General features: G+C 30.6%; 4 protein-coding genes across 6 annotated transcripts in view; 2 read left to right on the forward strand and 2 right to left on the reverse strand.

Moving 5' to 3' along the window:
- Nucleotides 1–4,861, forward strand: part of LOC100870437 (CD151 antigen) — a 65,090-nt gene extending 60,229 nt beyond the window's left edge. For all 3 annotated transcript variants that reach the window (XM_086906703.1, XM_086906704.1, XM_086906705.1), the window contains 3 exons: nt 881–1,054; nt 2,399–2,560; nt 2,686–4,861. In XM_086906703.1, coding sequence (XP_086762829.1) covers nt 881–1,054; nt 2,399–2,560; nt 2,686–2,832 — 483 coding nt within the window. In that variant the 3' untranslated portion in view covers nt 2,833–4,861. The remainder of the gene's footprint in view (nt 1–880; nt 1,055–2,398; nt 2,561–2,685) is intronic.
- A 939-nt stretch (nt 4,862–5,800) lies between these two features.
- On the reverse strand, nt 5,801–7,517 carry LOC105736451 (uncharacterized). The gene is made up of 5 exons (XM_012491022.3): nt 6,896–7,517; nt 6,495–6,832; nt 6,310–6,428; nt 6,063–6,243; nt 5,801–5,999 (listed from the first exon to the last, which is right to left on the reverse strand). The coding sequence occupies exons 1-5, from the start codon at nt 7,368–7,370 to the stop codon at nt 5,817–5,819; spliced, it is 1,296 nt and encodes a 431-aa protein (XP_012346476.1). The 5' UTR covers nt 7,371–7,517; the 3' UTR covers nt 5,801–5,816.
- A 310-nt stretch (nt 7,518–7,827) lies between these two features.
- On the reverse strand, nt 7,828–11,027 carry ZnT49B (solute carrier family 30 member 9). The gene is made up of 11 exons (XM_086906664.1): nt 10,888–11,027; nt 10,206–10,699; nt 9,879–10,065; nt 9,703–9,785; nt 9,331–9,454; nt 9,107–9,245; nt 8,686–9,009; nt 8,395–8,607; nt 8,188–8,322; nt 8,014–8,127; nt 7,828–7,925 (listed from the first exon to the last, which is right to left on the reverse strand). Exons 2-11 carry the CDS (start codon nt 10,624–10,626, stop codon nt 7,881–7,883), a joined length of 1,785 nt encoding a protein of 594 aa, XP_086762790.1. The 5' UTR covers nt 10,627–10,699; nt 10,888–11,027; the 3' UTR covers nt 7,828–7,880.
- A 49-nt stretch (nt 11,028–11,076) lies between these two features.
- On the forward strand, nt 11,077–13,105 carry LOC100870319 (protein YIPF1). Its single transcript, XM_003696811.4, has 4 exons — nt 11,077–11,831; nt 11,992–12,377; nt 12,449–12,629; nt 12,695–13,105. Exons 1-4 carry the CDS (start codon nt 11,630–11,632, stop codon nt 12,865–12,867), a joined length of 942 nt encoding a protein of 313 aa, XP_003696859.1. The 5' UTR covers nt 11,077–11,629; the 3' UTR covers nt 12,868–13,105.
- The last annotated feature ends 2,138 nt before the right edge of the window (nt 13,106–15,243 follow it).

Consider the following 15,243-nt stretch of genomic DNA (forward strand, 5'->3'; position numbering starts at 1 on the left):
CATCATTTGACACTGTTTTTACACGTCACACGTATCGTGTACATACACGTAGGAAGAATCGAAGAAACGGGTCGAAGATCGGCGTGAGTGATTCACGTTGGACGGGTATCGAGGAGAGCGATCTGTTAACGGGCCGCAGGACAAAAGTCGAGACTACCGGATTTACGCCTTTCCCTCGGCGAGCATTAACCGCCATTTTCCGCTTTTGGAGACGCGGAAGTCGTTACGGACGATCCAAGCGGTGGATATCGTAGGTGGAAAGAGAACTCGGTTTCAGAGGAGAGCGCAAATCTCTCTGCCTGCTCTTCGATCCGTTTCGTTAATCACCCTGAAAATGGCCGCGAAACCGAGAGAGACAGTCGGCGAGTTGACAAGTTTCAAGATTCGTCGTCGTCGGATCCTTACGAGTTTCGATCAATTTCCAATGATTTACACATTTCTTTTTGGAATAAAAAAATTTTAATTTCGAAAGACGCTTAATCGTTTCGTCGATGATGAGAAAATTTAACGGTCGAAGTTACGAACAAAAGATACTTCCGTGAGTTAATTAATTATTTATCGTCCAAAACGTAATAATTGTAATCGCGAAGTTACACCAAAAACGGATCGATTGTGATGACTAAACGAATAAAACGCTATTCTAGCATTTTAATAAGTAATTTACAGTAACTTTACTCTTTCAACTGGAATTAATGGCCAATTCTTCTGCTTTCAATTAACCATCATCGTGATTCCCTTACCTCATCGAAACTTCCGTTCGCCACGAAATATATTCGAAAAGAGTTTATATATTCGTTCATTCTCGTTTTCATTCTCGACAACGTCTCTCGAACTCGATCAATTTCCTTCTAATCCGCATTTCTCCCATTCTGCTCATCAGTACGTGTTCGTGGTGATGCTGGTGTTCGTGCTGGAGGCGGGCGTCGGTGCCTTGGCGCGTCTCTACGAGGAACAAGTCGGCCCTGAATTGAAGATGAATCTTAATCGCACCTTCCTCGAGAACTACGCCGTGAGGCGCAGGGAAACCTCGGCGATCGACCAGATGCAGATAGAGGTGAGTCGAGACAATCTAAATCCTTTCCAGAATTGATAAATTCATCGCTTTGTTTAACACGTTAGTCGCCCTAAATATGGGTGACGTTTTCTTGTTCAAGAAAAATAACATCTTAACCCTTTGCATTTGTTGTATTTATATTTAAGATTGCTAATCGAGTAACAAGAATTAGAATGTAATTATATTATACATATATTTATTAATGTAAATAAAACAATAAAATGTAGAATAGCAATTATACGGCGACATACGAGTGCAAAGTTAAAGTGGAATTTTAAGCACTGAAATATAAATTGGAATCAGAATTTAAAATTTAAGAACAATAAAAAACGGGACAAATATGAGCCATTAACGAATTGTTAACGAATCATTCTTATGCAATTTTAAATCTAAAATTATATACCGTATGTGGTAACATAGGAGACTGTTGTTACGAATTTCCATCGATAATACAGAACTGAATCGAAGTTGAACAGCTTCAGAATTAAAAGCTTATATTCAGACCAGAATATTTAAGATTGACTTTGGAAAATGAGAGCGAAGAAATAGAAGTAGAGGTATTGAGAATAATTAATTCAGATCCAATATACAATAAAAACAGAAAAGATAGACAAATACGAACCATTAACGAACCATTCTGCATCTTTGTACAATTTTAAATCTAAAATTATATACCGTATGTGGTAACATAGGAGACTGTTGTTACGAATTTCCATCGATAATACAGAACTGAGTCGAAGTTGGACAGCCAATTAGAAGTTCGTATTCAGACCAAAATATTTAAGATTGACTTTGGAAAATGGAAGCGAAGAAATAGAAATAGAGGCACTGAGAACAACTGTTTCAAAATCGGTATTATACAGCTGGTTAATTCAAAACTAACGTTTGAGAAACTCAACCGAATCATGCTGGCCGACGAACGTGTTAAACAAACGTAAAATTCTTAAAGCTTCTTCTTCATTGGCGTTCGATCGATCCGCCTCTTTACAAACGAAACGTTTCAACGAGGATATATCACCTGAGAAACGCTTTTCCTTTTTCTCTCTTAATGCAACCGAGAACGTCGTTAACTTTCGGCCTTACATGGCCTTGCACGATATCGCCTATCCATTTTTCTCCATCTTTCTTCCCTCTCACTCGTCCGCTATGTTTACCATCGTTATCGCTGCAGAGCAACGATTCGTCCTTTGCGAATATCGATCGACCGAGCCTTCTTTCGATCCATTTCCCCTCCCTCCTCCCCCTCCTGCGCGAGAGAAAATTCTCTCGACGCATTCCTCTTCTCTTGCAATAAAAAATATTTGTTTTACTTGTTGCTTTGATGAACGAATGTTTTCCTCACAGTTCAAATGCTGCGGAGCCCTGAGATTCGAGGACTGGGTGGTGAGCGAGTGGCACAAGGACGAGAATGTGCTCGAGAACGGGAGCCTCGTACCGGATAGCTGTTGCAAGACACCGACCCTGCTCTGCGGAAGGAGGGATCATCCGTCGAACATCCATTACACGGTACACACCGATTCCACTTTCATATTTTTACGTTTCGTTGCGTTCTAGACTTTGCTAGATCCAATGTATATATCGAGATAAGTTAAGTCGATCGTTGGAGTAATAAAAGATTCGATTCGATTCAGGGTTGCATCTACAAGTTTCTCGAGACGACGAAGGATCACCTGATCATCCTCGGGGCCGTGGGCCTGGGTTTGTCGGTCCTCGAGCTGTTCGGCATCGTGCTCGGCTCGTGCCTCTACATCAAGCTGAGGCACGACTTCGACGACTGAGAATTGGTTCAAACGCGCGAGAGCAACAATAACGGCCGTTCCTGGTGCAGATACATGCAGAACGGCGGGGGAACCGTTTGATCGTTGGGCTGGAAGGAGGTGGTGGGGAGCGGCCGTCGGAGTGGGAGGAGGAAGGAATCCTTCTTCGCCGTTCGCCGTTTCCCGCTTTTTTCTTCTTCACGTTGAATTTCCCTCCGACCACTCGTGGAATTTCTATTCGATTCTGTCCCTCTGCCGGAGGAGGGCTACAAAGAAAAAGGGAGGGGAAGGGTGGAAAAAGAGGAAAAATGGAGGAAAACACGTGACATATGATATTCCTTGGCCACAGGAATCTTTAAAGTCAGACTTCTTCTCTCTCTCTGTCTCTTCTTTTTTCGCGAAAGACTCGAGACGAAATGTCAGATTGCACGACAAAACCAAATATCGTCGCGAAATCTGTTGATTTTTATTTTTCGGTTGGAAGAGAAGACGAGAGTCCACCGATTTTTCCTCCTCTGTCTGGATGATTCTCGACCACTGCCCGGAATCACTGTCCTCCTCTCCTTGTGCTCTTATCACCCATGACAATTTTATAGAGAATATTTATAACGAAACTAACTTCCTTTTCCCTTTCGAACTTGTTTATCCGTATTTTCGTGAGGGAGGATCGCGCTCTAATCCAAAGTTTTTTCCACGCTTCCGTTTCTGTTCTCTCGTGGAGGGAGGGGGGAACAGAAGAGGCATTTTCCCGTTTTTATACACGGAACGACATCGATCACGATGCCAGCGTTTATACTCGCGGCTACTGATATCTCTTGTTACGAATCGAACGTACACGATTCCATTATCGGCAACGTTCTTCCGCTCGTACAAATCGCGCTGTCTCGACGACGAATACTGCCGTAACGAATCCGCACAAATGTTTCTAAAGGTATATATACACAGATTACACGAGAAGCGAGTTTAGCGTTCTTTAGCTATTTAAAAAAAAAAAAAAAAAAAAAAAAAGTCACGACGACGTGTTCCAGTGGTCGCGATCGAAACACGGCGCTGTTCTTTGGGGCCAAACGGGGTCCCCATTTGTCGATCAAACGGACCATTTTATCGTCCTGCTTTTTAATCGAATATAAAAACAAAAAAAAGTAAAAAAAAATCCGAGAAAAGAGAGATCCGATTGTTCGAGCGATAGCGAAACGATCGTCCCTCCTGTTCCGTTAAAATCGGAACACTATTGCTCACGTCCTCGAGTTTTCTTGTTCTCGTGAAAAGGGAATTTTTATTCGATCGAAATTGAAACGAACATAATGGATTTAATTAACGTTTATCGAGGACGTGTGTTGACTTTTTTTAAACAAAAATAAAAAAAAAAAACAAAAAAAGGGAACGACGATAGTTTCCAATAGAATCGAGACCTCGGACAGAACTGTAAACAGTGCCTTGACAAAGTTAGCGTTAAGTTAAGAAGATAATATTTTAAATTATCGCCGATTGTAAATTCGTGCAGAGAAAACGATGATAACGATGTAAATGTACGTACAGTATTTATTCGTATATGATATATATATTATATAATAATGATATAATATATATATAGTATATTTATCTGTTGCTTCGCAGATCAATAAAAGCCTTCGCACATTATTTATAGCAAAGTTTGTCGTACAACGAGAGCACTTGTTGCATCGACGATTACGCGCAACTTATGCTCTTTCCTTATTTTGTTTTAAGGAAACGCATTCGGCGCATTTAACGTTATCTCCGTTTGATGCGATAATTTAATGCATCCTCTTGTTTCTTCTTGTTATTTTATTCGAAAACCTTGAAAATTTCTTTACGTAATCGTCGACTCAACTTGGTGCCGCGCTCAAGACAAAGTCTAAGAAGATATTTTATTATTACGACACGATCGCGCCATATGTTATTTTATTTTTAATGTTATTTTATCCTTTATTGGTATTACATATATGTGTACTATTTGTTAGAATTTAGAACTTTATAAATATTGTACATATCAAACCTTATTCTGTTACGAATAAATATTGAAATCGTATGAATCGCATTTTCTTACACATTTCTGATATAACTTATTAAAGATGGAATACTTTTTACTTCGATTTATTCGAAAAGAAACACGCCTTTTCAAAAAAAAAGTGCAATTTTGTAATCTTTATTTATAGTCGTTAGATATAAATACATTATTCTTATTGTTATTATAATAAATAGGATGAGATACGAGAATATACCTAATGTAAGTAGAATTTCATATCCTATGTTCTGAAATACCGATTAAAATATTTTATATGTTGAAGAGTAAGAATTATATTCATTTCTATCAGAAAAATGATAAACTCCACAAATTTTAAAAATAATTTCTTTAACATATCTTTTCATAAATATTTTTATACAATATATTCATAGATATATTCATAAATATTTTTTTGCTACGTAATAGACAGACAATTGAATTATTCATGAGTTTAAAATTACGCCGATTCGATTGTTAATCGGATATTGAAGCTCTCTTTGGAGCACATAATGCACAACAAATACGCGAGTATAACAGCAAAAAAAAAAAAGAAATAAAAAAAAGATTCAGAATCCTACAAATAAAACTAACTAATCAAGAAATAGAAAAAATAGAAAATAGCAGAGGAAAGATAGAAATAGAGTAAGAATTGTTCGTCAACGTCGTTTTTTGAATATTAAAAATATCTCTTTCTAGAAATATTTAAGAGATGGCACTGATTTTCAATTTTTGTACTATCTTATCCTCCTTTTGAAGAGATATTTTTAATACTCAAAAGATGGCGTCGATGATCAATTCTTATTCTTTTCTATTCTTTTATCACTATTTGGTATTATTTATTATTTATTATTTACGATATCTTAAAGATAGCGCTAATTTCCATATTTTTACTTTATTTCTATCCTTATTTTATTATTTGTTATCCATATGATGGTAATATAAATTAAATATAATAAATATCTGTCCCAAAGAAATTGATTTATTGTCCAGAAGTCTCAATATCGTTTGCATATTTTTTCATTGATTGTAGATATATTAAAAATGAATCGTCTCTAGTACCAAGAGCAACAAATAACCATGCAAACATTGCAAGTATATCTTTCGAGATGGATATCTTTTGCCAGTTATTCAATTCGTCCAAAAGAGATTGAATATTAGTGATCTAAAATATATTTAATATAAAAAATGTTTTGTTTTAAAACCAAATACATTATTTTTTATTTACGTTTTGCAACGTAGAAACATTGGAATTGTAATAATGGATTAAACTTAATTTATTGTCGATCTCTGCACAGACTTGATGAAGGGAAAAAATGACCAGATACAAAGGAACTGCGATTATTGCTTTGTTATAGTCGAAATAAAGCTCACGTAAATGCTCTACATCAAATCGTGCCAAATCAAATCTAAAAAATACAATCTTATTTAAAACTTCGAAGAGTAATTAGTTTTAATTAATAAATTAAATTTACTTATCAAATGTTGCCACAATGCATAAAGCGATAAGAAATGAGAAATTATTTGTGTAAATTTCGGAATATGTTGAATATTTTACAATAAATTCTATGGAATTACTAAAAACTGTGCATAACTGAAAAAAAAATTAAAAGATTAAAACATAATTACAAGAAGTTTTTACATCAAGAGAAAAACGTACCGTTATAAAATGCATTAATGCTGTACCAGCTAAAAGACCTTGGCATAAAAGACCTGCTCTTTTCCAAAATTGTTGGACCTTAATAGCTATTTTTATACGTGAAGAACTTTGATTATCAATGATATCGATAGTAGCGTCTTTTTCAATTTTTTTAATATTAGAAGAACTCATGGATTGATCTTTTGATGGATTCATTTTCATAGTAGTAAAACCACCTCTATACTGTACATAAACTTTATCTGTATTTAATACAGGAAGTGATGCTTGCTCTTCATATTTAGTTTGTGTATTTTCTTGCGATCTTCTTAAAATTTCCGTAATCGGCAATTCATTATCTCCTAATAAAACAAAAATAATTTATATTCAATATTTTAATTTTTTATTAAAACCATTCAACTTACTTTTACTTGTAAAATCATGTTTTTTTCTTTTTGATTTTTCTAAATCACTTTCACTATCATTTTTAACCGAGGACTCTGAATCAGACTCTGCTTTCTTTTCCACAGAATCCTTAGAATATTCATGTCTTCGTTTATCGTGTCGATTGTGTTCTCCCTTTTGCTTTTCAATAATTCTTTCATGGTTGTCTTGTTTTCTTCGACCAATATGTTTTCTATGTTTTTGAAATCTTTCCAATCTCTTTTTGTTGGAGGACGCTTTTTCGATATCTTCAAATTTTTCTTGTCCTCTTCGAGTTTTTATTTCTTCTAAATTTGTCCATCGAGTTTTAAGAGGTGTGCTAGTATTTTGCAGATACGGTGAATACTGAGTGCTGTCGGTAAGTGATGAAGATTCTTCGGTACTGCTCGATTCATTCCTATGTGGAATTTCCGAGATATTCCATCGTTTTGGAATTCTTTCGACTGATCGACTCATTTTATTGATTCTTCATTAGATTTAACTCTTATTATATCGTAATTAAAACACGTCATATTTAAATACATTCGCCTCACTAGAAACAAGAACAGTTTAATAACCAGCAATTCCTCCGTAAATAGGGAAAGTAACCATGGTAACGATTTGTTGTCAATACATTAATAAGTATTTGGAGAAAATCGATAATTAAAGATATCAATTTTTTTTTACAATAATTGTGATAAATCTAAAGATAAATTAAAATATGAAGTATATATTATAATATATAATATATATATGTATGTTATATATATATATATATATATATATATATATATATATATATATAAGAAATTCAAATTTATTTAGCTTTTTTTTTTTGGTATATAAAGAAATATAAGCATACTATATCTATATAAATATTATGTAAATACAACAAAGTAAATACGATACATTACGCAAAATTTATGAAACATTATTTACATTAAAGTTTACGTAATTTATTAGTTTTGTTTTATTATATAGAAACATTTACAAAATTTCCAAATCGCAATGTCGAATCTCCGGATGTTTTTTCTAAAAATAAGAAAAAAAATATTAAAGAATAACAATAAATCATATATCAAGAAATTAAAAATTGATATATAAAATTTTCTTAAGATACCTTCAAATTCAGTTCCATTCTATCTATTTCTCCACCAAGCATATCTACAATAGCTTCTCCATGTTTTAACATAAACGCTTCCAATTCTTTTATATCTGTCATGCCTGTTACTTCCTAAAGAATAGAATAAAATTTTAAAATTAATATAATTTTTCTTGGATGTAAAATTATTACCTTTAACATTACAACGAGATCATGTTTCTCTAAATAAGATCTTGTTAATTCTCTTCCATCAAAGTCTAATTCAGCCTTGTATCGAACTAAATTATTACCCATATCGATACCCTTAACATCATAAATTGCTCGAACCTGATAAATAATTAATTTAAATAAAAATATTCAAAATTATAATTAATAAAATAAAAAAGATAAAAATATTACCATTATATCCGATTCCAATTCCGCGTTAATCTTGTCAAGATCTTCTTGAGATATACTTCTTCCAATTAAAGCAGCAGCATTTGTATGTATTATAAATCCAGCTACTGCACCAAGTAGACCACCAACCAAAAGAGATCCAATTGCATCAAACATTGGATTTTCTAAAAGAGAAGTTAAACCCATGCAGGCAGCTGCGCATACAAGACCAATCACCTATAAAATTTAAAAGAATATTTTATGTTCAATTATATTTGATTCTTTTTTTTTTTTTTTTATCTAATAAATACTTGCCGCTGCTAAATCTTCCGTGAGTACAACATTCACGGATGGATCTTGTCCTGCTAATACATATTCTTTAAATGTTTGTCGTTTTTCTTCCGCTCCTCTTTTTATTGATTGTATTGCTACTAATAAAGTTGCTCCTTCTGATACTAAAGAACCAAATATTATAAAATATGCCCAATAAAAAGATTCTATTGTCGAAGGATAAAGAAGGCCATGAATTCCATGATAAATCGATAGACCAGTTCCAACACAAAAGATACCAACACCAGATATTAAAGAAGATACATATCTCATATTTGTATAACCATACGGATGATCAGGGTTAGGAGTCTGAAATATTTCAAACGAATATAATTATTTATATATATATATAAAAAATATATATATATATATATATACATAATTTCATATGACATAATATACATACTTGTACTGATTTATGAATACCATATGCTAATATTAACTGATTACATGTATCTGCAGCAGAATGTACACATTCTGAAAACATACTGTGCGAACCAGTATATAACCAAGCACACAGTTTAAATAAAAAATTACAACCGTTTCTAAAAAAATGTATTAAAAATTAATTTAGTAAACTAAATAGAAGAAAAGAAATATTTTCAAATACAAATGAAGAATAATACTTACATGGCAATAGCGGTTAAAACCACTTTACCAGATCTTCCAAGAAGGCCTTCCTGTTCAAAAATTTGGGTTTTACTACCCATTTCTCGTCTATAATCTCTTAATCTTCGTTTGACAGTAAATATGTCTATGAAATAATAAAATATTAAGTTAAAAGATCAATTAATGCATGAAAAAAATGATAATAAAATAAATAAAAATAAATCTGTAAAAGGGATAAAGTATTATTGAAATAAAATAAAGCTTTAACTACTCAAATAACATATTAATCTATTTATAAGGATTTAATGTTAAACTTACATAGAAATATATGTATAAAAATTTGAATTTTATTATATTTATTAAAAAAAAAAAAAAAAAGAATTTTATACTTACTTTGCTGATATGCTTTCCGTTCAAGTTCTTTTTTAAGAAGTTCTTTTTCTAAAATTTCTCGTGATCCCCAAACTTCTATTGCTCTGAAAGTAATTACAGTATCTTAAATATTACTGTATAATTTTTATTACAAGAATGATTATCTCATTATATTTCATTTAAAATATATATCTTACTTAGCTTCTACATCTTTTCTCCAATAGACAGTAATTGGAGGTTCAAATTCATAGGGTGATCTTCTTTTTGTCTTTGGTAGATTTTCAAGATCAGATGGTTTCAATAAAAAATCAGACATTGCTCTAACTGGTGTAATAAAATTACGTTCTAAAGATGATACTTTTTTATCCATCTTTTTCTTTTTAGCTGTAAATAAATATTATGATTATTAAATATACGAATATAAATAATGGCAAAAATAAAGACATATAATGATTTTTAAAAAAAATTAAAAATCAATAAAAAAAGTTTTTACTATACTTTTTTGACTATATTTCCTTCTGTACCTTCTGTCTTCAAATTTTGTTGGCCTTCTTTAGCTTCATCAGGTTTAACATCTAATTTTCTTTCTTTCAATTGTCCCAAATTTTCTTCCTTTAATTCTATTATTGTTTGTTGTACATTACTTTCTGATTGTTTATTTATGTTTCCTGTATCTTCTTTTTGTACTTTTGCTATAACAGATATTGGCTTGGACATTGTAACAAAAATCCATCTCCATTTTTGTGAATGTTCTCTTTTTTTTGCATTAAAAATCTTTTGAGGATTTGCAATTCTATGCAATTTACCTCCTATATTATAATTATATGTAATCAAAGTACTAGTATGTCTTTTTGCATATCCCACTTGAAACATATATAAACATTCTTTATTATAATAATTAATATTTTGAAGAAATTTCAGAAGATTAGGAGCTCGTTGTATCATGTTTTCAGATACTTGATTGCTGCCAAATATTCCAGAAGGGCACAATCTTATAAAAAAGTATGAACTATCTAACCTATTTAAAAATAAATAATATTTAAATGTATTTATGAATACTTATTTTTTTCTATTTAAGTATTTCGTAAATATATATAATAAAATTCTCCTTTATTAATTGTAAGAATAAAATAATTAAAATTTAAATAATCCTAAAATAGTTACAAATGATTAAAAAACAGAACATATTTTGAAATATTTCTTTACCTTCGTACATTCTCTTATTTTATACAATAAAATACATTGTTGATAATGTTATTAAAAAAATACTGTTCAGTGTCAAATTGATATTAAAAAAAACGGTTCGATAAAAATCCTTCAAACTGTCATAAAGCTAATCAGCTACTGTCTAATATATCAGCACCAATATGGATAATAAAGCATCGATACAATTCAAAAAAATTTAATGACAAAAATTTATTTTTTACATAGTCATTTATGATTATAATTGTTATTAATTAATTTATTCAATCTTTTTTATATACTATACGATTGCATTAATTATATTAAAAATAAAATTTAATACGAAGTATAAGAATATATATTGAAATAAATATATCAAGTATATTAATCACTTTATTAATTTATTCACAATTGTCTTAATAATAGAAAGTTAATTTTATACATCTTTATTTATATAGGATTGAAAAATATAACAAGATTTGTTTTGTACATATATTATCTATATATACATTGTCTATGCAAGACAACATACAGTTTTAAATATATGAGTTTACGAGATACGTATGATAGATATATATATATTTTTTATTTTTATATTCATTAATTTGTAAAAAATGATTGTAAAAAGAATATACCAATAAATATTAATTGATATTTAATTTCGATTGGTTGGTTATTAGTTACGTGTACGTATATATCTTTTTTACAATATGTATGCTGCGCCCATGTCAAACGGATAGGAAAAAACAACACAAAATAAATAGCTATGGATGGAAATCAATCAAAAGCAAGTGATTCACAATTTATTTCATTTCAAGACTTTCCTTCAATAAATCATGAAGGAAATATTACTCAAGCACAATTGGATATTAACACAACCACTCATCAAGGTTTTAATAACCTCTCAAGTGACACTTCAGGCATTGGTATTATTGAAGATCTTCAGGGAATGCCTGATAAAAATGAAGGTTTAAGCTTTTATAATTTTTTATTTAATTTTAGATAATTTTACGAATTTAATTCGTAATGTTATTATTGTTTCCATAATAGATGTATATAATTTAAAATACTCTGTCAAAATAGTAGATATTTGTACATTTTTTTAAAATATTATTTCTTCTTTTCTAGCCAATTCATCACCAAATTTTTGGACAATAGAGTATTATCAAAAGTTCTTTAATGTAAAGACAAATGATGTGATAGAAAGAATTAAAAGATCTATGTTTCCACATGGTAGTGAAAATTATTTGATATCCCATATTAGACCAAATCCAGATCTTTATGGTCCCTTTTGGATTTGTGTTACACTAATATTTTCTATTGCCATTAGTGGAAATCTGGCTGATTATTTACAAACAGCTAATTCAACTAAATATCATTGGAGGTATGAATTTCATATTGTATCTTATGCTGCAACTTGTATATTTTTATATGCATGGTTATTACCACTTACTTTGTGGGGAGCTCTAAAATGGACTACAAGCACAAGAGATACAGAAGAGGAATTAATTGAGGTTTGATATTGTCTATTTATTTTTTTAAAATATATAATAATTTTCAAAGAAATTTTATTCTTTCATTTTAGTCTTATGCAACCCCTGGTCTTCTAGAACTTATATGCCTTTATGGTTATTCTTTGGCTATTTATATTCCTGTAGCTTTTTTTTGGACAATTCAAATTGAATGGCTGCAATGGAGTTTAGTTGTAGTAGCAACTTTTTTATCTGGAGGGGTGTTACTAAGGTCTTTGTTGCCTTTAATAACAGGTATTACATTATAAATATATTCCTAAAACAATAAGAACAAATTGATAGAATATATTAATTTTCAGGCAGGTATAGGATAATGTATATTATAATAATCCTTGGTATGCACCTTCTATTGGCAATAGGATTTATGCGATACTTTTTTCATATACCATCAAAGACTTCAATTGTGGAACATACAACACAAATACAAACAGAAATTATAGGAAATCAAGGTGCAAATAATCATTCTGGCTAATAATATTTCAATTTGTTATATGTCAACAATGGTGGATTTGAAAGCATCTATATTTTATAATAAGTTGCTGATAATATTGGCAAGCACATTTATTCCAATAAATACCGACTGATAAAAAATGGAATGATAAAATCGCACATATTCGTTGAAAGTTAATTCCGTCTTTGTGCATGTAGATGTAGTATTTATACTATACCTGTGAGCAAAAAATAAATGAAAATAACTAAAATTTATCACATTTGAGGCACTAGTGTTTATTAAAAACATTTCAGTCAATTTATATCAAATATATATATATATATTTATATGTATATTTATATAAATATATATATATATACAATATATATATATATATATTTATATTTGTATATATATATATATATAATATTCCTGTGTGTCAGGGCAATATAGAAGGCCAACAAAATGTCTGGTTGATTTATTTTCACAGCCCCTATTTTAATATAGGGACGCGTTACATATCAACGCAACACATATCATTTACAATCATACGAACCTCCATATTGTACATAATAATTGTTAGTACTCGTAATACAATAGATAGTATTTATAATTATTAGTCGTCGTTAATATAATCGTACGTAATTCATTAAGATTTTCTTCTTTATTATGATTAATCAATGTGATAAAAGGCAACATTCACTTTGTAATAGTATCGTCACATTATTATCATCGGTCTATCAATATTATATCATGACAGTAGTAATTTGCCGTTTAACTTTATTACACAAACGATGCAACATTGATATATTGATAAATAACTTTCCAATTGTTTATCGTGGTTTTACTAGATTTAATTTTTTTTTTTTATACCATACGAAAACGGTTTACGTGATCTTCGTTGGCGCTATTACCGAAAAGAAACGAGTGCCGTGAAAAGCTATTTTTACTAATATACAAGAATGTTCATTTTATCTACAAACGATTTCGCGTTTGGATCTAATTAGAAGTTAAAAGTATTTCTTTCTCTTTTTTCCTTTTTTTTTTTAACTTTTTCAAAAAGTACCAACACGATAATCTTGTAAAAGTCCAAGCAATTCGCAAGAGATAACACGATAGTAAAATTTAGCAAATATTTTGAGTTCTACCAAGTCTTTCGTTTTGCAAGCCTTGTCGATGTGAGCGTCGCGTGTACAAAATACAAAAAAGTTTGATCAAAACTCGATTCCTTTAAAATAAGTAGTAAGTAGCATCTCTCGTAGCCTGTATTTTCGTCCACATTCATACAATATTTTTTAGATTTTTTAGTTTGATTATTAAGAATTAAAATCAATCAAATTATGATTCGATGGCCACTGATGCGAATAAAAATTAATCAATACGAATTATTCAAATATTTAAGCACAAATACTGTCATAATAAAATCAATAATATTTTTTAATCAACTGATCTTAAATATTAAATTTTTTCGTTTGTCAAATATTTAAATCAATGCATACTTTTGTATAGCTGTATAAACGATATGTTTAAGGAAATATAATATTGGATTATGGTGAGATGGGCGCAAAAGTTATGGAATATATTGTGCATACAATGACGTTTTTTAATACTGTAAAACAATAAACATTTTTTATTAGATCGGTATTTTCGCTTGGACATTGGTATCCTTGATACAAGCTACCAGAATTTCTGTTCGAGCGTTTAAACTCAGTAAAGCGTTTCGACGATCACGAAACCGCCGGAACGATATTCTACAATTTACGGCTAGTGCTCACAACGACTTGGTCCAACGTGTTTACAAGATAATTACAGTCAAAGTTTGCGAATAGGCAGGAGCAATAATAACGAGTAATAAATCTACGACAGTCTACTTAGTTACTTATTTTTTTTCTTCTCCCAATCTTTTCTGCAATGTTACACGAAACGATATTTTTGTTTCTCATCTCTCCTTTTCTTTCTTTTTTTTTTTTTTTTTTTTTTAAATATTAAGTATTAAGATTCTCAACGCGTTTACACGGACAAGGAGAGCGTGTTAAACGAATTGAGAGAAGGGTTTGCAATTAGTTCTTATTACCGTTATTTACAATTAGGTGTGTCGCCGGGCATGTCTATCGTTATTATTGTTAATATAATTATTATATAATATACATTTTCTTCTTCTATTTCGAAAATGCAAACACGCATAACTATTACAGAAACATACAGAGCAACTGTGCACGAGTCGCACGCCAGGCGCTCTTTAAATATTACACATAGATAATAATAATGTTTACCCTGGTTTTATCAATTATTACAAGTATACGCATATATGTATATGTATGTACTTTTACACATACTTATATAACATTGCTCATAAATGTCATATTTTCTTTATACAATCGTTGACTATCATCTTCTACCATGTTACACAATATTGCG

The sequence above is a fragment of the Apis florea genome, unplaced genomic scaffold, assembly GCF_048593485.1.
Source record: "Apis florea isolate Af1SG1 unplaced genomic scaffold, ASM4859348v1 contig_2495_pilon, whole genome shotgun sequence".
Classification (NCBI taxonomy): Eukaryota; Metazoa; Arthropoda; class Insecta; order Hymenoptera; family Apidae; genus Apis; species Apis florea.